Genomic DNA, 23,488 nt, shown 5'->3' with positions numbered 1-23,488 from the left:
CTAACTAAACAACAATATTTATTCAATTTCAAGAGACTGAGACGTTGAGTAACTTGAGGTTGGTTAATTTGGTGTTACGTAGTCAATCAAAAGGTTTACAACATTTGAGAAAGATTGGTTTTTGAGATTAGAAAGAACTTGTGGCCAAATTAGAACAGATAATTGTATTTTTTTGCATTTATGTTTTAGTTAGCTTGCATATGATTATGTAAATGTTATGATTAAGCTATATATGTTTTGTCATTGGGGAGGAGGCCTCCATAGGGAAAATTAAGTTTAAGAGTTCTATCTTTGATTGAATATTAGGGTTATGGAGATTTTGAATTTGCATCTACCTATATATATATAACTCGTTTGAAGAAGTAAACTACGTTTTGTTGCGTTGGCCACACCACATTAAATCATTTAATTTTGTATTCTTGTTATTAATAAATTAGGGACATTTGACAAAATGAAAATGGCGACAAAATTGATTGCCATTATGGCAAACCCTATCAACCAAAAAATATATATTGGAAATTATTTTTATGTAAAATTTATTTTTATTCCCAACATTTATCAACCAATATATATATCATCTACTTATGTATTGGATTGGGTGTGATTATATATGTTGATGGGAATCTTTTTTACTTTTCAAATTTGCTATGTACTGTTTTGGGTTTAAAAAATGTGTACCATATTTGAAAATCAATTTTTACTTTCAAAATTACTTAATAATAATATATGTGATAATTTGATTTTCTTTTCGATAGCTCCTTTTAAATTTAAGAGTCGACGAGTATCAAAATGAATCTATGAAGAAGTAAACGAGTGGATGCCCTTCTCAACTTTAAAAACTATATATTATAATGGTATGAAAACGTCGGCCTAATTAAACTTAAATTAACAAATTTTAATTCACATGGATGGAAGAATTTGAATTGATAATGAGAAGAAAAAGATGGGGCACTTAATAATGTGAACAATGGAAATTGAGGAAAGAGCAGAAATAATATTGTTGCTCTTGTTGTTCTTTAGCATGCGCTTTAATTTGTCAACCATTTTCCCAACAAAAACCATTGAGTTTTCCACTATACTAAACTTCACTACTCATTTTCCATATACTCCATTTTTTGTTTTTCTTTCCTTTCATATTATTTTGTTCTTAAATATCAATATATATATATATTCTAAATTAATTTTTTGTTTTGTATTCTAATAATCAACTATTTTATCATTACTTATAGAAAAGTTTGTGATATACACAACTTTTTCTCTTTTCAAAAAAGTTATACATACATATAATGGTAATTTTTTTTAAGATAAAAAAGTTTCTTTTTGAAAAAAAAAAGTACAAATTTGTAAAGTTGAAGCATTTACTTTTAAAAAGGAATATAGAAGGTAATCGTGTGCATGACAAGTACAGGAGTAGCTTTTGTATTCAAATACCACTACCCATTTGTTTCTTTTCTCACATTTCTCTTTCACATCATATTTTACCCCTTTTTATTATTATTATTATTATTATTAACCAATGTTGGTAAATATTATTAACTTAATTTGAGATTTATTGAACTAATTTCTAAAAAAATTGTTTCAAGTGTTAGAACACAAAGCAAAAAATTGTAAATTTAAAAATTTAACCTAATTTATTGTAATGAAATAAGTCAAATAAAAAGGAAATTAAATAAAAGTTAGGCCTACCTTGGGAGAAAATATTGACTTTTGATTTTAAAATGAATGTGAATTGAGAAGTCTTCTTTTGTTTATTTATTTTTATCCACATTCATCCAAATATGCATATATTACCATTAAAATATACAACAAAATTGAAAGATGGATATCAATTGTGCAACCAACCCATATAGCACTCATGTTCGTTTTCTTTTTTAACCTACTTTTCATTTACAACTAATACTCACAAACGTTAATCAGATCGTCTTATAATATGATTTTATTTATATATATTTTACAAAAAAGGTGAAGGTAAAAAGAGTGAACTTTGAATTTGTCATCCATTTGCATTGAATTCATGATGAAACAAATACTCAAACAATGTCACATTAATTACGGGAGACAATTCATATTACTTAACACGATACAACTAATTTAAGTTCAAGATAAATAAAAATTTTAAATATAGTAAACTATAGATCAACCTCTCAAACATTTATTAGTGATTAAGTATATCATTTTGTAAGAGTCTTATCGACGATTAAGTGGACACTTGATATGAGTCAATTGACGATATAATTTATCTATTACATATAGATTTTAATATATTTATCAATTATAATTACTCTAATTTAAAATTTAAAATGGGAGCTTCAACTCTTATCTTATCATGAAATTTCAAAATATAATAAACTTGACATCTTTCGTCGTATGAAAAATACTATACATTAACCCTTACTAAAATTCTCTCCATATATACCAACTTTGTGATCACAAATATCAATGTTAGTTGAAGTCCTCATTGATGTATTGACCAAAGAATTTGAAAAATATTCTTAGGGTGATAAAGAGAGAGAGAGAGAACAATAAATCCTATTGAGAGAGATTTGATAGTAGGTAGGGTTTATATATGTTACCAATGGTCAATATAGAGAGAAAGGGGTTTAATTTAGTGGGCTACACTGACTTTTGGAGCTAAGGCAGACACACACCCTCTTTCATGGGTCCAACTCTCTGTTTTCACCATTATGTGTATGGAATCCTAGGAAATCCCCTATGCACCTTTTTTTTCTTTAGTGAAATACACAACTTGAAATACTATCCTAGGCAAGATTAAAGTATCCTTCTCAATTGTTCAGATAGCTAGATTCATGTATATATTGATGAAATAGAATGATACTTAGTTGTGCATCTTTTTTAATTCAAAAAACGAAACCAAGTATTAATAAAAGGAATTATTTGTATCACACGACAACTTGTGATTGAGCACTTATGTGGACTAGATGTAATTTGTTACACACAAAATGAGTATATTTAAATTAACAATTCATCCTCCATTCATTTTACTCTCGAACTAAGTTGTAGATTATCTTTATTACTAGCGTTCATATTCACTCTCGGATTAAGAGATGATAATTTTTGTATGTTTATGCACTCATTAAAGATATTGATTATTATCTAATATCTATGTTGAACCTTTCAATTTATAGATAAATTGAATGATACTTCAATCCATGATGTTTGAGCTACATCAATATCTTCGTGTCAGTTACTTAATTGTCTAACTATAGTTTTTGTTCCGTGCTAAACTTTTTTTTCTCTCTTTTCAAATATTTATGATTTTTGTTTTATTGTGTGATTGAAGTGAAATACATATATATAGAGAGTTATATTATCAAGTTCTTTCACACGTTAAATTATACATAATGATATCTCTTAAGTTTGATTGCTATATTTTCAAGTATTGATGAAAAAGCTTAATATAATTTTGAATAATGGGTTTGAAAGAGCCTTTAATTTTCCAAAATGAAAGGTGTGGTCTCTCTTGTTGTTTCCTAGGAGAAAAGAAAGAGGGCAGTTTGAAGGGGAAGGGTTTAAAGAAGCAATGAGAGAGATATGAGACTATAAATTTGAATATGGGTTTTAATTATTTTCCCTTTTGTCTATTGATGAGTCGCACTCATCACTCCCACACAACCCCACGCTTCTTAATAACACCCTCTCCTTTTAATTTCTTCACACACTCCCTCTCTCTCACACACATTATAATTGGATCTAATAAAAACAACTAACTCCCATAAAAACATTACACCTTTTTGCATAGATTTTGTGTGGTTTTGAAAGCAACCCATTTTCATTAATCTAGCTAGCTAACACAATAATCCATCTCTTCTTACCTCTGTAATGTTGTCTAGGTGCTTTACATATGTACGGTGGTATAGCAACATTTTATTATTATATCTATTTAGACTTCGGTTGAGAATCTCGTAATGGAAAAACCATGAAATTTTACCATGTTGATTGAATATTAGATGTATGGAAACTACTTCCTCTCATTTGTCAATTTTTTAGAATGAACTTTATATTATCTAGTATGGCATTTAGAGTCTTTAAAAACTCAAACGAGCATTCAATATTTCATGAGCTTATTGCAACAACGTTATCAAAAGTCTTGTATACACTTACCAAAAGCATTCAATATCGATGAGTAAGGCATGCCGAGTACTTTTAAAGGTGATCTCCATTATTCTAGAATTTCACAATTATTGAACGAGGAACAAATGAACGATAAAAACCTAATGAGTTGAGTTGATGAAAGTGGGATGAATCTCACCATAGCATATCATAACTATAAGACATCAATTGTACATCTCAAAAGTTAACCGTTTAATATAATGTAATCATTTTATGTCTTACTAATTTTTTTTTAATATAACGAAAATTTGATTCATACTTTGTGTTAATAAAGGATAGATCGATGTGCAAAAATATTAATTAAAGCTTTAACACGTGGGACAAAAATTTAATGCTCGGTATTAAAAGGTGTTATAAATTTTATTTGTTTGTTTAATAATTTAATATTTTTGGTATTAAGAAACTACTCTACTAGTAGCATTACACTAAACCTCAATGTATTTTAATGCTTTGATGGTTAGAAAGAAATAGGAGAATTTTTTCTGGAGAAGAAAAATCTCAGTCGGCTTTATGGAAAGATATACAAGGACACACTGGATTATGGACAAGTCGCTCTCCCATATTCAGAAACTACAGTCTACTAGTAACATTACACTAAACCTCAATGTATTTTAATGCTTTTCCTTACACTTTGAGGTTTCGGGTCACATACGCTACTCTCTAGCCTTTTTGTTTTTCCTGCTTCCTTGCTTTCTTTGTAAATTATTAAAGAAGCTGATGAGGGTGCTAAGAAGGTGTTCACCTAGTGGAGAATTTCCTTTTGCACCAGCTGACCCATAGTATATTTATATAATTTTTAAAAAATATTTTTGGTATTAGAATCTTTTTATCTTATTTGTTTTAATTTTATAGACTAAATAGAGTGGAGGGATTTGAATGTTGGTATATTAATGATACTAAATCTACCTCTCTGAGAGCACAACCAAACCTAATGAATGATTCTGCCAACTCAAAGGATCAATGTGTAGTAATAATAATAATGAACAGAGAAAGAGAAGGAAAAATGGTATGAAATAAAATCCCATAAGAGAGAGGAGAGATCTTATGATTTGGACTTATTCCCATTTTCTCTCTCTTTAATTTTACGGTACAATTAACAGCTAGCCAGCCGTCTGCACCCTTCAATTCAACCCCTCTTCTTCCTCTTTCAAACCCTAAAACTCCCCAGATGGAACTATTTTGATATATATTATTACCTCTCACATGCATCATTAATGAATGAAGATTCATAGCCGTAAGCATGAGGCCGAGGTGAAGGAGGAAAGCCCTTAGTGCATTGTATGAGAGTACTATTGTGTGTTTGGATTTGTTTAACGAAGGGGGTAGAAAAGAGAGGACGAACACAAGGTTAGGAGAAAGAAGACTAATGTTTAAGAATAACATTATTGAAGAGTATATTTATAACCTTAACTTCACACTCATTAACACCACAAGGGGTCGTATGAAAATTTAGTAGCTATTAGTTGCATTCTGATCATAGTACTACATCATTAATTCTCATATTTTGGAGCAAATGATATTTCGATATTGAAATTGAGATCATGACATACAAAAAAACCAATCTATATATTCTCTTGAAAACTTTAATTTATAGAATTTAAGTTTAGAATAGCGAGGTTATTAATAATCTTTTATTCTCTATTTAGTATATTGTTAGAAAATTTGTATTAGGAATGTTAATTCAAGTAATTTTGTGATATGTGTGTTTTAGAATTGAACAATGAAAGTCTAAATTAGTGTTTTTTGGTGGTGTATCTAATTTGTTGTGTTATCATATCCCAATTTGCTTAGGAACTAATGATCTATGCAAGTGATCCACAGACCCAAAGGTATTTGAAAATGAAAGACTGAACTCTAGTTCTCACGACCATCCACTTCATCCAACTGTCTTCCCATCTTATTATTACGTGGTAATTTTATTTTTTCAAAAAACCCTAATTTTTAGAAGGAAAATTATTTTAATTCAATATATTTACAAATATAGCATAGATATAGCCGTAGTTTTTTTTTTTTTTCTTACGAGGATGTATTATAATACAATTTGTAATCTCTTGTTCTTGGGTACATACAAGTGCCAACAAGTTTAGCTTAATTAGCATAGGTGTATTTCCAAGAATAAGATGATTTGGATTCAAATCCCTTACCACAAGTTGTAACTAAAAGACTTTTTTTTTAACAAAAAAATAATAGTAGTTTTATCGATGTATTTTACTATATTTAAGAAAAATTAGTTTTTTTTAATACAAATTTTTCTAAGTATTCATCTTGTATATTTGGTGTCACCAATTGAGCAAAACTCTTGTTGACGACATGGTTCAATTGGTTAAGAGATCAACAAACTTATTTAAAGTTTATTCAATTTTAATTTTTACATGCTTTTCGTTGATAAATTTTAGTTCATATATTTTCAATAACTCATAAGTTTTGTTTAGTTACATTTACTATAAAAGTTTTGAAAATATCTGTTCACATATATATTACATTCACCGATGAAAATTATTATTATCATTTAACAAATTTTGGTAATAACTTTAATAGACTAAATTATATAGATGAAAATTGGATAACAACTTAAATAAATTAGACAAGTATAGTGGACCAAAATGCTAAAAAAAATTTCGAACGAATCTGATATTAATTTCAGAAGTAAATTACAGTTTATGGTCATTCGCGGAATCCGTTGAACGAAAAAGGCTAGGAATTAAAAGGGAAGTATATATATATTAAGACGAAACATTTTTATATATTTGTTTTGTAAAAGTACATTAGATTGAAATGTTTTCCCCTCCTCAATTCAATGCAATTAGAAACAAATTGTGGGGCAAAAAGGCAAACTTAAAGCAACTTTAATTTATTTCCTTTTGAAACTATACACACACACACACAAATATAAAATAATAATGTTAATTCAAAATAATAACCTTTATTTTTCTTGGCTGTCTCTTTCTGCCAACCAAATCCTCTTTCAATTTACTTCTTTTTTGAACTTTTTATCTTCTTTTTCCATTCTTTCTTCTTCTTCTTCTTCTTCTTCTTCTCAGCATTTAAATTGGTGAAGAATTTTGTTTGTTTCTTCGGGAGTTTCAAAATTCAAACACACTTTTTCTTTTAACTTACCTTGAACCCACAAAGTTCCTGCCATATAAAAGCATAATTGCCTTTCCTTTACCAAACAAAATGACCTCAAGATTTATTATTATTATTATTATTTTAAAAAAAGAAAAAGTACATAGACATTTTCAATTTTCATCGTCATTTGTGCTAATTCCACTCAAACCCATGATTCACTATGTAGTTTAGTTACTCTATTCATAATTTCATTCTTTTACTTTAATATTCACTTAAGTTGACATTAAAGTTTTCCTTAAGCCTGAAAATTCTAACCTACGATCACCTTTCGATGAATGTTTATAGGGTTATTTTGGAAAAAGTATAGGATGGTTTTGAAAATAAATTCAATTAGGTAAAAGGGATGGAATTTTTTACATTGTTGGAAATTTGGAATGCATCTCTTGAAGATGGTGACTTGGTGTGCTATTGTTAAAGTAAATTTTAATTAATTAAGATTAAGTCAAATATAATTTCAAAAGCAAAAATATCTAAAAAAACGTCATCCTAGACATCAACTTAACTAATCCAACTAATCCAAGTACGAAGCTAGAAATTGGAATCTTATACTCTAATTTAATTTCTAGCTTTTAATCTTATCTTAATACTCATATTTTTACATTTTTTTTAAAAGCATATTAGTTTGAATTTAATATATTTTTTAAGTTTTTGAATTAATTTTTTTTATTACTTAGTCCAAATCCTTGGTAGTAGAAAAACGAGCAAGAAAATGATTTTTAAAAAATTTAAAATAAAAGCTCACAACTTTTATTAGAAATAAAAATCTGTTTATTAAGAGAAAAAAAAGTACAAAAGCATGTAAAAACAATAAATTATGATAAGTTTACTCATTCGTGTTTACAAAAATTAAGAATCGAAAAAAACTATAAAGAATAACATAATGAATTACTCAATGTATTTTAATTAAAAAATTAGAGATAACCACTTTGTAAACCAATTAAATCTACCAAATTGACAATCTATAGGTATACTAATTTTTTTTTTTTTTAATGATTTTAACCTAAAATTTGGTATATAACCTAATAGATTAAGGGGGGGAATCAAAATTTAACCCTAATGTGGGAATGAGTAGATGACATGATTTTTTAAAATTAGGTACTAAGCATGTATTTACTAATTTAAACTTAAACTTGAATTAGAATCAAATTTAGACAAAACAATAACAATAGCAACAACATTGATAACAATAACAAATAATAAAAGTAACAACAGCAGCAAGAGAAATAAGTACATGTACTATATGTTCATTTTGGCAGATCTTGTTTTGATTTATATTATACTTTACCCCATTGTATTTATCTGTGTAGAATATTCAGGTTACATAAAAAAACATGTCAAATTTAGAGGAATAAGTAAGCCACTGTTCACATAATAATACTTATTTTATTATATATTATCTCTATACTTAGACATTTATTATATTACTGATCTCTCAACCTCTCGTTCTTTGTTTAAAAAGAAAAAGAAAACTCAATGAGCCAGGAGGCACCACTCACATGATATGGTGAAAGATATTCACAATTTAACGTACAGTTGAAAAACCCTAAATGGTTTTAGGGCAGAAAATGAAGTTGGAAAAAGTGTTGAGAGAAAAATATAAAAAAGGAATGAACTTTTTTTTATTCCTTTGTTCTGCTCTGTCTTTAAACAGTTGTGGCATAAATTTATCTTTAAGAAGTGGAGAAAAGGTTAATGCTTTTTGTTTCTCTCTTTGGCTGTCTCATCACCAAACTCCAAATTGTCTAACTTTATTTTTCCTCCTTCCACCTTTTTTTCTTTTCCTTTTACAAAAAGCCATCACCACTTTTTATTCTACTTCTAGAGGAACCACTTCTACTTAACCCTAAAATTTATTTCTTTTTGTTTATGTCCACACAAAACCTACCTAATTGAATAATTTAATCCTTACTTTATTCAATGTGAGTAAACCCAATCTAATTTGTCAATATGAATCTAATTTAAATATTTATCATCTTATAGACGATCAAACCTAATTATATATTTCTACGTCCTTGACTAATTGCTACGTACTTTGCTAGTTTTCATCTCTAACACATTTGATTTTGGATGTGAGGTATGATAGAGTGCTAGATATTTTTCAAGTTAATTGAGATATATAAGTATGTCCTGGTTATCTTTTTATTGTCGAAAGATGTAAGGAAAAACGTAACTTAGTAAGTTAAAAGACAATTTATATGAATTCTCTGGAGTTGAAAAAAAAATGATTTTGTATATTTATTGGAGTTTGAACACTAGATTTCTAATTTTGATATTGGTATATAAATAAATTCAAATGGTTAATTTTCTTTTTAAATAAATTTGTAGTTTATATAGGAGATTTTAACTTATCAATATTAATTAACTAGAGAGAAATGATATAAAAAAGAACCAATCGGAAAGAGAAATGAATACATAAAGTGATATGAATACAAGGCTTTTGTGGCTTCTTACAATTTACTTTCAACCATGTTACATTATCATTGTGCCTAAAAGCTCAAAATTACTTAGTGGAATTAGAAAATCAACACAAAAGCCAAGAGGAAACAACTTGATCACCAAAACACAAACATGAAGATCCCACATTTTCTTTATACTATATATGTCAGAAGTACTTCACCCAAAAGTTCAAATTTATATATATGAACTTCCATTTTATAAAATATTTTATTTATGAAATTTGAGTTCCTTTTCTTACTAACTTTAATCTTTTCTATTTAACTTTCTCTAATTAAACATTTTTACTAGGAAAAAATTCTATTACTACTTATACTATCTACTATTCTTATATTTATTATTTGACACACGTTATTAAATAATTTATTAATTTATTTCATGAACTCAACGTAATTTTAAAATATTCCTGTGATAGCAAATAAATGAATAATGGAGGTAGTATACAACTCAAAATTTCTTGGGATATCGTGCAGCAAAATGCATGGGAACCCACCCTTGATAATCATGGTAAGCTGCATAATAATGTGGTCCATATATATACATTTATTATGATAAATAATTTTAAAAAAAATCATTTCATAAGAAATTAGAAAGAAAAAAAAGCACATAATAATTCATACCAATTATATCATGATGGTTGGTGCAAAGTCAGATGGGCAGAATCGTGCAGTGATAGCTTTAACTTTGTTGTAATATTGTTTTGCATTATATAATATATATATGTGTGTGTGTGTGTGTTTGGTCTTTAAAAGGTTATTTTGATAATTAGCAGAGACATTATCCTAATTTTTGGATGTCAAAGTTTGAAGGTGAGATTGGGAAATGGGCATGCGTACAACTTAGCCCACTTTCCAGGAGACAACACACATCAAATAATTTATATATCCGATACGTTGATTAATATATTTAGAGAACTTATATTTGATTTTTTAATTCTCGTAAATACATCTAAAACAATTGTCATCTGTTTACTCCAATATGTGTAAAAATACTAATAACATATGTAATAACTTAGGTTGGGAGTATAAATAAACAATGTTATTTCCTTATTTTCTTGTTTTGGTTTTCTAAAATCAATTTTGTTCTTTTTAATGGTCAATTTGTATCTTTATTAAGTATGGATAAAGAGATCGATTTTTAATTAAATTCTAAAAACAAATATCTAATTTTTTTTTTTTAGTTTTTAAATTTTCACTTTAATTTTTAAAATATTGACAAAATATACCTAATAACTTAAAACAAATCTAGAAGGAAAGATGGATGTTTACAAAGTTAATTAATTTTAAAAATAAAAGAAGAAAAAACTAAATAATTGTCCATTAAAATTTAAATAGTATCTAAATAGTTATAAGTATTTTTTATTTGCAAATATATTTTTGAATATGGATAATATTTATGTATGATTGAATATCAATTTGATTTTGACAATCAGTAATTTAATTCTTGCTTTGATTGGTCTATTTTAGTCTGTCTAAAATTTTTAAACCAACTTTTATTGAAACTGGTTAAAGACTAACAATCTTTTTCGTGTAAAAAAAATTGGTTAATATCGTCTCAAAATTTATTGTGAAATTGTTTGATAGATAAAAAAGTTTTTTTTTTTTTTACAGAAAAAGAAACTTTACAGACTTAAATTTCTAAACTCATAAAGACAAAAATGATATTTTACCTCAGAGCTTGTAAAAATATATATAGTTTCTTTTTAGAGTTTTGTGTATTTTAAATTAAAAATAATTGAAACAATTTTCAAAGAAAATAGAACACAATCTATAGAATTTTGGTTTTTTTATAAATAATTTCATAGGTTTTTTTTTCTCCATCAATGAGAATTTTCCTTGAAAAATAATGAGCTGACTCTAAACACCCATCTCAGACAGAGACAGAAAGCAACAAATTAACTTCTTTGGAGGAACAACTTTAGGTCAAGCTAAAGAGAATATATAATGATTGGAGTTTTAGAATTACTAAGAAAAACAAAAACAAAAAAGTAAGAGAAAATAAGAAGATTATTAAGAATATATATACAGGAAAAGTGATTGCTTTTCCAAAATCTAAATTATTGATGTCACGCGACATCAAAAGCATATATATTATATACAAACATTATTGATCTTTTAGGGGAATATTTTTTGTATATATGTGTGTGTGTGTGTGTGTATATTGGGTTTTAGAAGTTCAAAACATGAATGATGAGAAATATGACGATGGGTTTTATGATTGTGATCGATGTGAGATAGAGATTCTTTTTTCTTTTCTTTTCTTTTTGTTTCTCCACTTCCTAAAATGCCATGTGAATTGCTGTCTCTCACACTTTCACTTCTCTCATTTTTCAAATCTAATGCAAAATAATAATATATTATTATATGACATTTACCAAACAAGGTGAGATATCAATGATTCATTCACCCCATTATATAATTATTACCCCATGTCTACATGTCTACTTACAATGATCTTTTATTATTGTTATTATTATTATCATCCATTTAGAAGAGCGGTTAGAACGATTATTCAAGCTTTTAACTTCTTAATTGATAACATGTATATAATGTTGAAGGTTGTACGAGACAAGAACCAATTTATGGATGGACTCAAATGGATCATAAATGTCTTTTAAGCTAAGCATGCATGATATCAAATTGTACTAAGTTCAACACCATATAAGAATCATATCCGCCTCCGTCTCCGTCTCCATCTCCAACTCCAACTTGACAATACATGTATTAGAGGAGTGGGTCAAGGGGAGGAGGCCTAAGACAAAACATTCAATATATATCTTAACTAATTGGACTATATTCAAACGTTATCAAGTTATTTTTTAAATTTATTTTAGTTTTTTAAATTTTATTATAAATTAAAATTCTCACACCCAAAGCACAAAAATTGATGGGATGTGTCTTTTTTTTTAGGCTCTTCAAAGCCAGCTAGTAACTTGGGAATGACACAACAATTAAAATGTAATAGAAGAGTGGTTGGAAGATAAACTTGGCACCTTTTTTGTTAGGAAAAAATGTCTACTAATTACCCACTATAATATATATATATATAATATTATAGGGTTAGAATCATATTCATTGTCTGCCACTTTAAGATTTCTTTTTTGTTAGACTTTGATGAATTCCACATGGGTGAACATAAATAAAGAGACGAGGAGTTTGTGTGTGTATGAGCTATAGGAGATTTAAGTCCTTAGACAGAAAAAGGTTTTGAAAGAAAAAGAAGAAAAAAAAAAGGTGTGAAGTTTTACTTTTAGGTTTAATTAGTTATAAACAATTTTGTTGAGATTTTTGTCAAAAAGATTTATTTAGAATTCTTTGATATGGAAAGATAGTGTTAAGATTCAATTATTTGATTTGCTTATATTTTTGGAATATGGCTGTATTTATTAGATAAACAATATCGTAAAATATATATTCATCTTCGAGAATATATACTATGGTGATTGACAAAGGGTGTTAAGACGACTAGCATGCACTTCATTGATATGAATTTTGCTTCGTCAAGTTAGTCTGTTGAAGGTACAATTGTTGCCTTCTGATATATGAATTTACATTGAAAATAGTTAATTGATATGATGAAACATGAGTGATATAAAATATGAATGAAAACCACATGATGGAGGAGGAGCTTGAATTTGTCTTTGAAGAGATTTGCGATTGCCGTCAAGGGAGCTTGAGAATGTATAGATTTAAGTTATGGAAATAACTTATATAAGTAACTTTAGTATTTAAGTTACAAACTTTTGAATCTCAATAATAATTTTTATGTGAGTAAGAAGCTTTTTAGACGTAGGCTGTATTTGTTGAACTATATTATCAAAGTTTTATGCATTATTTGTTGTTTTCATGCTTTAGTTACTTTTAGTAGTATTCAATAACTTTAGACTTAGCTAAAAGTTATTTTGATTATATATTTTTCTTTTCAGGTTTCAACTTTCTTGTTTTACTAGTCAATTTATGCAATATGTATTTTTTAAAATTCTCCTATTAATTAAGAAATATTTGGCTACAATATATTTAGAGCTTTCTTCCTTTTGGTATTTGTGAAAATTTTTAATTGCTTTTCACTAATGAGTGTGAAAAGTAAATACATAATAGGCTAAAGTGACTGTTGGTACTCTGTTAGTGCAAGAAAGCTTTGCAAAAATTGAGTTAGATAACGGATTTTAGGTTCAACTATCAAAAGCTTCATACCACACCAAAACAAATGTAATATGTAGTTTTACATGTTAATAAAGTTAGTTCAACATGTCAACCAAATGAATTTTATCGGATTAACATTTTGAAAATTTCACATTAAAAAATAAAAAGAAAATTAAAGAACTTACAATCTTTATAAAATACGTAAAGAGAGTGTATGTACCCCATCATTGAGGTAGATTCATTCTTGCTTATTCTATATCTTTTTATTGAATTATATGGAGTCATGTCATAATGCATGGTTAGAATTTTGAATTAGAGGTATGGTTAGCCGATAAGAGATTAGTAAAACTACTCAAGGATAAAAGGTTTCATGTTAAAAAAATTTCACCCAGCAATGTGTACTAAAAAACGATTAAAGGTGTAATATGCTTAATTAAAGATGAAAGAGTTTAATAATTATGAAGCTTTACAAAAACATATATAGTGAGTCAGTGAGTCAAGGATATGTTCTTAATTATGGATATGTTTGGTCATATATAACGAAACATACCCTTTTACCTTTAACTCACCATTGAGAATTGAGAAATAATTTATTGTCAACACCTAATTTGACAAAAATAGAATCTTATTTCTTTAATATAAAATGTAAAAGAAGACAAAACCTCTCTTTCTTAGTATGGGGTTCTTCATCTCTAATTGATGATGAATTTATTCATCATTAAATTTATTTTTCTTTTTTCCTTTTACTGTTCATCCTTTTTGTTTTACGAAAAAAAAAAAGAAACAAATTATTGCCAAAACTATTAATCTGCATAAAGATAGAACTGTAGTGCCTAGAGAATAATTAGGAAGAAAAGAAAAGTGTGTGATTGTATTTCGTGATAATTAGGAAAAGAAAACCCTGGGATCAAAATATTTCTTTTGAAATCAAGTATAACTATTTCAAGCATTTTAAAAAAGATTCATGATTTGAAATTATAGCATAGCATATAAAGATATATATGCATTGGTCAATCCTCAACGTAGTAGTAGTAAAAATAGGTTGAGTACCCTTTGACCCAACTTGATTCTCGAGTTAATGAATTTCCTTGCACCCTATGTCTCTCTACCACCAATTGTGGTGATAAGTAATATATAATGATTTCTTTTGTCCTATATTTGTTTCTTTGTGGTGTTAGGACAATTTTTGTTTAACTGTAGAAAAATACTTCTTCTTATGAAAATTATTGTTGCTATTTTATTAGTTTTTATAAACAAAAATAATTATAGTTGGGGAAGGTGGATATTTTGGTATTTTATAAAATAGCATGTACCTTCCAAAATTCTTATTTGCTAATTTTTTTTTTAAAAAATGGTTATATCTCTTATTATTCCTTATTTTTTTTAGTTACAATTTCTGCGATTTTGAGCAATGTTTTCAAGATTTGCAGGCCGGCCCAATAATTGTATTTGGGCTAAAAGATGAGTGGACCAAAGTTGGGCCCAACCCAATAACAAATGGTAAAATTCTGAGTTCGTTGCAGGTTCGCCTTCGCGCCTCATTTGGAATTCAAGCGGAGTTGATGAATCTTTATCTTCTTCCTCCTCAGCATCGCTCCTTCGTCGATTTGCTCTTGCGGTGTACTCGTCAGAAAGATCTTCAGAAGGGCAAAGCCATTCACGCTCAACTCCTCAGAACTGGTTCTTTCTCTTCGGTTTACCTCACCAACAGTCTTGTTAACTTGTATGCCAAATGTGGAAGCATTGTCAAGGCCAAGCTCGTCTTCGAGAGTATAACCAACAAGGACGTTGTCTCATGGAATTGCCTCATCAATGGCTACTCTCAAAAGGGTACTGTTGGATATTCGTTTGTGATGGAGCTTTTTCAGAGAATGAGAGCGGAGAACACTCTGCCGAATGGCCATACTTTTAGCGGGGTTTTCACTGCTGCTTCAAGTTCACCCGAAACTTTTGGTGGTCTACAGGCCCATGCGCTTGCGATCAAGACTTCTAACTTTTATGATGTTTTTGTTGGCAGCTCGCTTATTAATATGTATTGTAAAATTGGGTGTATGCTTGATGCTCGTAAGGTGTTCGACACAATTCCCGAGAGGAATACTGTATCTTGGGCCACTATAATTTCAGGGTATGCGATGGAAAGGATGGCTTTTGAGGCTTGGGAGTTGTTTTTATTGATGCGTCGTGAAGAGGGGGCCCATGATAAGTTTATCTATACAAGTGTGCTTAGTGCACTGACGGTTCCTGATCTTGTTCACTATGGTAAGCAAATCCATTGTCTTGCCCTTAAAAATGGGTTGTTATCAATTGCTTCTGTGGGGAATGCTCTTGTTACGATGTATGGAAAATGTGGGTGTTTAGATGATGCTTTTAAAACATTTGAATTGTCTGGTGATAAGGACGATATTACATGGTCAGCTATGATAACTGGCTATGCTCAAGCTGGGGACTCGCACGAGGCTTTAAATTTGTTTTATAATATGCATCTTAATGGGAATAAGCCTAGCGAGTTTACTTTTGTCGGGGTGATCAATGCTTGTAGTGACATTGGTGCTCTGGAAGAGGGGAAACAAATACATGGATATTCCCTGAAGGCGGGATATGAGTGCCAGATTTATTTCATGACAGCTTTGGTTGATATGTATGCAAAATGTGGAAGCTTAGTTGATGCCCGAAAGGGGTTTGATTATTTAAAAGAACCGGATATTGTTTTGTGGACTTCCATGATTTCAGGATATGCTCAAAATGGTGAAAATGAAACTGCTTTGACTCTATATTGTAGAATGCAGATGGAAAGGATTATGCCCCATGAGCTAACTATGGCTAGTGTCTTGAGAGCATGTTCAAGCCTGGCTGCTTTAGAACAAGGTAAGCAAATCCATGCCCAGACGATTAAATATGGATTCAGTCTTGAAGTTCCAATAGGGAGTGCTCTTTCTACCATGTATGCAAAGTGTGGTAGTTTAGAAGATGGGAACCTGGTATTTAGGAGGATGCCTAGTCGAGATATTATGACGTGGAATGCAATGATATCTGGTCTTTCTCAAAATGGAGAGGGTCTTAAAGCTCTTGAACTTTTTGAAGAGCTGCGTCATGGCACTACAAAACCCGACTATGTTACTTTCGTGAACGTTCTTTCTGCGTGCAGTCACATGGGATTGGTGGAAAGAGGCAAGGTATATTTCAGGATGATGCTTGATGAGTTCGGCATTATTCCAAGAGTCGAGCATTATGCTTGCATGGTAGATATTCTAAGTCGTGCAGGTAAGCTACATGAAACGAAAGAGTTCATAGAATCTGCCACTATCGATCACGGTATGTGTTTATGGCGTATCCTGTTAGGGGCTTGTCGAAACTATCGTAATTATGAACTGGGAGCATATGCAGGGGAGAAACTAATGGAATTAGGTTCACAAGAATCATCTGCTTATATATTATTATCTAGTATTTATACTGCACTGGGAAGGTCTGATGATGTTGAACGGGTGAGAAGGTTGATGAAACTTCGAGGGGTGAATAAGGAACCAGGTTGTAGTTGGATTGAATTGAAAAGTCAGGTTCATGTGTTTGTAGTTGGTGACCAGATACATCCACAGATTGTCAAAATATGTTCAGAGTTAAGAAGGTTGAGAGATCATATGAAGGATGAATGTTATGAATCATTCAATGATACAAATTCTATGACATTATACATATAGAGGTATATATGGTTTGATCTAACTCATCTCCTTACCTCTTGCCTGATTTATTTAACCAGTTGCCTAGTTAGATAAAAATCATGTTATCTTGAACTTTTCTTCTGGCTGAGAATCCTTTCTATTTAGACTATTTCTATATGTATAATCTTCAATGAAGTACTTACTGATTCATGGTCCTTCCATTCGGATTACATCCTTTCATGGAGTCAATTTTGTGGAACACTTATCAAGAGATCTGAGTATGCAAACAGGGAGCCAAATCTGGTTCTCTTACGCTTTTAGGAAACAATATTTGTGCTAACATTTGGCTACATTCATTTTGGAAGAAAGGTGTTCCGTCCAAAATTTTCTTGCTACTTATTTTTAGTATAGGTGATTCATTGAGGGTTTAAATTATAAGTTCAATATATTTATTGCACAGATTCAATATTGTATTCAATTCAATCTAGTCCTATTATTTAAATTATAATTCAATGGAGCCCTTCCATGATTTTTAATCAACTAGCATTTCTTATAAAGTGATTGATATATTTTATTTATTTATTTTGGCTCGTCTTGCATCAGATATAGCCAAAGCAAAACAAACAAAGTCTCTGATATGGCGATATTCCAGCATGTTCCCTCTTTCTCAACCCATTACAAAGTTTGATTTTTGTCCAACCAAACTGTATTATCAGGTCAAAACCTGTTCATTTTATTTATATTTCAGTCCATGCCATTTTCAAATATCCCATGAACATATATTTTATTACAGAGTAACTTCATTTAAACCTATTCACTGCTTTTCCTGTGAAGTATTAACTCTTCCTTTCTTCACAAGGAAAGCTCATTAACCTTTTCCCTTTGCCTACAGAAAGTCTACAACACTTGGCAATATTTTCTGCCATTACTACCAAAAAAAAAAAAAAACTCCTATAACAAAACCAAAAAGACCCCTGTATCCCCAACCCCATCTTTGACTCTTCATGTCATCAAGCGAAACACCTCATGGAATACGTAGACACCCCAGAATTCAAAGACGGCGAAGGGGAGAAAACCCTGAGATAATCATTCTCCAAATCAGACTCCATCACAGGACAGAACTCCAATTTCTCATCATGATCATACACAAACTTAGGTAAGTCCATCTCTTTCCTTCTAACATGTTCCCATAGAAACTCCACTCTTTTCACATATTTCACCTTGTTATACAACCTGCAAGTCAAAGAAATTACAACCCCACCATAAAGATCTGACCTTTTTGCCTTTTTATGAAATGGGAAGTTCCAATTACAGGGGAGGAAGGAAGAATGCTTACTCGGCGTCAAGCATGAGGCGGCCGACAGTGGCAAAAAACACACGGGTTTGCAAGCTAGGGTGGAGAAAATAAACAGCTTCAATGTTGTTCTTAATGGTGATTGGAATGGCCTCATAGATTGCCTTGAGGTTTGAAATTCCAGGCAGATTCTCTGTCCAATGAACATCAGTGTGAATGTACACCACCGTGAAAGGCCCATCTTTAAGGAGTGGGAAAATCTTATCCTTCAAATAGACATTCACGGCCTGGCTGCTCACAAACCGAGCTAAACCCAAAACAGATATGAATCAACACACACACACACACTAACACACTCTGGTTTTGGAGAACAAGAAAAGTAATTTAATTTCAGTACCTGGAAAGTATTTTCCGACAATGAGGAGGACATTCCTGCCAGCCTTATCACGCCCATGGAGTCTAAAAACCTCGACTTTACCAAGGAGGTGAAGTTGGTCGGAGAGAGAAGAAGAAGAAGAAGAGTAGCTCATTATGAAAAGTTCCAAGTAGCAGAGTTTGTGGGTTTTGAGGGTTTAAAATGGAGAGAGGAGGTGGGGTCGGATGAGAAATAGCAGAGGAATATTCGAAAGAATGTACTATTTTATGGGTCGGATTGATTGAATGGGTTCGGTGGAGGTTTATCCGACAAGTCAGGGGCTCTGTTCGTTATCGGATCGAATGTCTATCCTCCCAGCCGTGTGTAAAATTCTCAACGGCAGTAGGGGCGGTCGGTAATTTTTTCTTCCCTTTTTTTTTTCTTTCTTTTTAACTTCCCTTTTCTCTTTTGTTAAGAAGTGGGATGGAATTTGTCTATGCGAGATCGGTTCGGTTCGGTAATTATATAGAAACAGAGTTTTGTCGTTAAATGGTAGAAATAAGTTTTTGTGGCTGAGTGCAGAGTTACATGGTTCCACTTTAAATCAATAAATCGAGACTTGCTATGTGATACAATGACTACAGGCATATGTTTGAACTAGTGGCTCAAAACTAGCTAAGGTCGGTCTTGACCAAAGACGAGCTCAGACAACTTGAGATCATGGTAGAAAGGGTCTTGGAGTCTTGGTGTTACACATCTCTCGAGATCATTCCATAAAAGCACACAAACCTACCCTAACTCACCTGGACATAAGTGCAACTTGATATTGAAAATTTATGTAATTACAAGGAGATTATATAGCCATTCTAATAGTTTTTGAATTTCAAATATAATTAGATTGTTTTTAGTTAGTAATCTTTAAATTCTGAATTTGGTTAAATTTACAATTATTCTTGGATGTGGTTGGATTGAGCGATCTCAAATTATCAATTTTGAACGCTCAATTTATCAATTTCGGATCTAGATTTGTCGTGTTTATACAAGTTTTAACGTTTTTCCTTTAATATTCAAAATTTTTTCCTGCCTTAATTAGTTCTCCTTAATAGTCTATGTAGACTTTTTCTTTAAGAAAATATTTTCACATTTCCATAGACAATTATTCTATTTTTAAGATGGACCCAAATACATGTTTTATGTGTACAGAAAATGTCCCATTTATGCCCCTAAATTTGTAGATTTGTATCCCTTAAAACATCAAACTAATATTGCTTTAAATCATAGAATTTCATAAGGAATTAATTTAGAATATTGTTAATTATTTATTAGCCCAAATTTTTTTCTGAAGTAACAACAAAAATGGTCACGAACAAATCAAAAAATGAATTCTCCAGTTTTTTTTTCAATAGATTGCCATAAAAATTTCAGATTTAATTATTAAATGTTTATATTTTATTTTGACAAAAAAGTTAGGATCTAAATAAAGAACAATAAAATAAAAAGATGGTAGGGTTTAAATAATTTTGGCTTCCTCACATGCTTGGGTTTGTGAGGTTTTATGGGTACCTAACACATTAAAAGCTTCAACCGAAAATTGTACCTATTACAGCCTATATTGTAGAATGGTCCATAGTGAATTTTGTTATCAATAATTATATTCTTTTCAAGCTCTCGAGTTTTAGAATTTAAGAGTTTAGTTGATATTATATTACAAACTTAACTCATGCCAACCAACTTTGATTTGGAATTGTTTTTCTAGAACTAAAGTCAAGATAAAACCAAGATCTCATATTAACACGGGGTGTATAATGAGAGGCAACACTCTAGATAAAATAAAACATGAAGTCATAAACAATATGATGAGAGTTTTTGTACCTAACCGGCTAAGAACCAAACTCATAGTTATTAAAAGTCATTTTCTAAGGAACTTATGAACTGACATTTGTAGGTTGTATCAAGCCTCTTTAAACTACGATCATACTTATTTTAATGACACAATAAAAGAATATAAGAGAAGCCTAAATCAAGCTCTTATACATCAGACCGAAAACCATATTAAATTAGCAAAACTAAACAAAGAATATGGTTATGATGCACATGGGTTAGCTCTATGTAAGGTATAAATACGCATTAGCACCATTGTGAAGTACAGTAAAAACTTACCAGTAATCTGCACAAGAACAGAATCCATCAGAGAAATGGTGAAAGCGTTTTGGATCTCGGATAATAATGGTACGCTTCTCAATCAATGATATGAGCTTTGCAGTGCTATGACAATCTCCACAAATTCTAAGATTCTTTGTTATGATTAAAGCTTCACCTTCTTTACTCACCAAAAGCCCAAAAGCAATGGCTAACTTCTCGCTATGCTTGTTTATCATATCCTCCTTGACTTCCTCTTCAACGTCTTGCAGAACATATTCTGTTTTGGAACTATATCCAGCTTTCCTTATTTTTCCGAGCAATTCTTCGAGCTTGGAATAGATCTTCTCCGTCTCAGGGTGAGATCGATCGCCCACGAAGAAGTGATGGTTCTTGTTTCCATATTCAATGGAGCTATATCCTGGGGTTCTTTTCAGACCTCTCTCCTTTAGCAAGGCCCTCACTTTGGCAGCATCCTTCCAAGAACGAGATGCGGAATACATATTTGATAACATGATATAGTTTCTGGGGTCCAAAGGTTCCATATTAATCAAATGCTCTGCAACTTCCTTACCAAGTTCAATGTTACCATGAACCCTACAAGCACCGAGAAGCGCACCCCACACACCAGCATTAGGCTCCATGGGCATGTTTTGTATCACCTCATAAGCATCATTCAAAAGGCCGCAGCGACCGAGTAGATCAACCATACATGAATAATGATCTACCCTGGGCTCAATTCCATACACTTCAGACATCACATTGAAGTAACTTTTCCCCTCATTGACTAGCCCTGAATGACTACATGCGCTAAGCAAATGAGTAAAAGTCACATGATCAGGCTCCAAGCCTTTATTGGCCATGCTCTCGAAAAGCTTGATTGCTTCCCTACCTAATCCATGAGCAGCATATCCTGCAAGCATGGCGGTCCAAGCAACTCTGTCTGCAAAACCCACCTCCGTAAAGACGCCATATGAAGCACTTAATCTTCCCAATTTCGCATAGGTATCTAAAAGTGCAGTTGCTATGGTGATCTTTGCGCCAAAACCAGTGCAGAACATTAAACCATGAATGCTTTCTGCCAATTTTCCTACACCCAAATGTAGGCAAGCTTGAAGCAGGGCCAGGATAGTTCCTTCATCCTGCTCAATTCCAAGCCTTCTCATTTTATTAAAATAATCAATTCCTTCTCGTGCACAGCCATTAGTGACTTGAGCAGCAATGATTGAATTCCACGATACTGTATTCGGGTCTGGAATGGCCTCAAACAATCTACAAGCTGATGTTAAATCTCCAGACTTTCCATACATGTTAATGAGAGAATTAGCAACCTTAACTTCCAAAGTACCACCAACTTTAATTCCAAAACCATGAATATACTTCCCTGCATCCAAAGCTCCACTGCAAGCTGATATCATCGACAGAATTGTGACCTCATTGGGTTTAACTGACATCTCAAACTTCATGGTATAAAATGCTGTGAGGCTCATATGAAGACAACGAGAAAAACCAGAAATCAGTGAGTTCCAAGAGACCAAATCTTTATGAGGCATATCATCAAACAGCTTCAGTGCATCTTCAGCATAGCCCAGTTTATTATAACAAGTAACCAGCTGATCCCCAATGAAGCCATCTCTATAAAGCAAAGATTTGAATACTCGGGCATGAATTTCCCGGCAATTGGAGATGGAAGGGCAAGAGTTAACAGCGATGAGTAAAGCTGAAACAATCGCTTCTGGTGTTGCACATTGACGGACCAGGTGAAATGAGCGATGAAGAAGAAGTGGGTATTGGGTTCTTGACTGGATGAAGAAATTGTACAGAATTGAAGAATTCCAGCGAAGGGGCATTGAGATTATGGTAGGAAACAGAAACAAGGAATAACATGGAGACGAAAATACCATCTACCATTATCTTTAAAACTCAGAGTCAGGGTATTGTACCGTTTGCTCCAAAAATTTGTGACGTTGAACGCTAATAATACGAGTTTTTCCAAATTTTACACTAACTTCACTTTCCCATAATTTATTATTTTCAAAAATAACAATTATTATAACATCTCATTTTAAGTGCATACTAAAAAATTCATTATTATAACTATTTAAAAAAAAAACATTTAGGTTAAGAACATTTTCAAATATAACAAAACAAAACCTAGTGAAAAAAAACTTAAATTTTAGATCTATTA

The 23,488-nt window shown here is 31.0% G+C and overlaps 3 protein-coding genes across 8 annotated transcripts; 1 reads left to right on the top strand and 2 right to left on the bottom strand.

Moving 5' to 3' along the window:
- The first annotated feature begins 15,380 nt into the window (after positions 1–15,380).
- LOC101213039 (pentatricopeptide repeat-containing protein At2g33680) lies at positions 15,381–19,737 on the top strand. 5 transcript variants are annotated; one of them, XM_031880877.1, is made up of 4 exons: positions 15,381–17,553; positions 18,116–18,228; positions 18,405–18,668; positions 18,815–19,734. In XM_031880877.1, exon 1 carries the CDS (start codon positions 15,419–15,421, stop codon positions 17,549–17,551), a length of 2,133 nt encoding a protein of 710 aa, XP_031736737.1. In that variant the 5' UTR covers positions 15,381–15,418; the 3' UTR covers positions 17,552–17,553; positions 18,116–18,228; positions 18,405–18,668; positions 18,815–19,734. The 5 variants fall into 5 exon arrangements, with proteins under 5 accessions (XP_031736737.1, XP_031736740.1, XP_031736739.1 ...); XM_031880880.1 differs by lacking the exon at positions 18,116–18,228 and having other exon boundaries at positions 18,827–19,737; XM_031880879.1 differs by lacking the exon at positions 18,116–18,228 and having other exon boundaries at positions 18,815–19,737.
- Positions 18,270–23,428, bottom strand: LOC101213281 (pentatricopeptide repeat-containing protein At5g40410, mitochondrial). Of its 2 annotated transcripts, none has more exons than XM_004142941.3 (3): positions 19,204–23,428; positions 18,849–19,113; positions 18,270–18,745 (listed from the first exon to the last, which is right to left on the bottom strand). In XM_004142941.3, exon 1 carries the CDS (start codon positions 23,202–23,204, stop codon positions 21,318–21,320), a length of 1,887 nt encoding a protein of 628 aa, XP_004142989.2. In that variant the 5' UTR covers positions 23,205–23,428; the 3' UTR covers positions 18,270–18,745; positions 18,849–19,113; positions 19,204–21,317. The 2 variants fall into 2 exon arrangements, with proteins under 2 accessions (XP_004142989.2, XP_031736741.1); XM_031880881.1 differs by having other exon boundaries at positions 18,849–18,999.
- Positions 18,523–19,336, bottom strand: LOC116401625 (ganglioside-induced differentiation-associated-protein 2-like). Its single transcript, XM_031881187.1, has 3 exons — positions 19,204–19,336; positions 18,849–19,113; positions 18,523–18,745 (listed from the first exon to the last, which is right to left on the bottom strand). The coding sequence occupies exons 1-3, from the start codon at positions 19,334–19,336 to the stop codon at positions 18,523–18,525; spliced, it is 621 nt and encodes a 206-aa protein (XP_031737047.1).
- Positions 23,429–23,488: the final 60 nt, after the last annotated feature.

This window comes from Cucumis sativus, chromosome 2 (assembly GCF_000004075.3).
Source record: "Cucumis sativus cultivar 9930 chromosome 2, Cucumber_9930_V3, whole genome shotgun sequence".
Taxonomy (NCBI): Eukaryota; Viridiplantae; Streptophyta; class Magnoliopsida; order Cucurbitales; family Cucurbitaceae; genus Cucumis; species Cucumis sativus.
This window is presented reverse-complemented; position numbering and strand designations above follow the sequence as displayed.

Coding starts and splice junctions, on each gene's coding strand:
- LOC101213039 (XM_031880880.1), top strand. CDS start 15,419: ATGAATCTTTATCTTCTTCCTCCTCAGCATCGCTCCTTCGTCGATTTG.
- LOC116401625 (XM_031881187.1), bottom strand. CDS start 19,336: ATGAGCTACTCTTCTTCTTCTTCTTCTCTCTCCGACCAACTTCACCTC. Junction 19,114..19,203: donor TGTCGGAAAATACTTTCCAG/GTACTGAAATTA, acceptor TTTTGGGTTTAG/CTCGGTTTGTGAGCAGCCAG. Junction 18,746..18,848: donor CGCCTCATGCTTGACGCCGA/GTAAGCATTCTT, acceptor TTTGACTTGCAG/GTTGTATAACAAGGTGAAAT.
- LOC101213281 (XM_004142941.3), bottom strand. CDS start 23,204: ATGGTATTTTCGTCTCCATGTTATTCCTTGTTTCTGTTTCCTACCATA.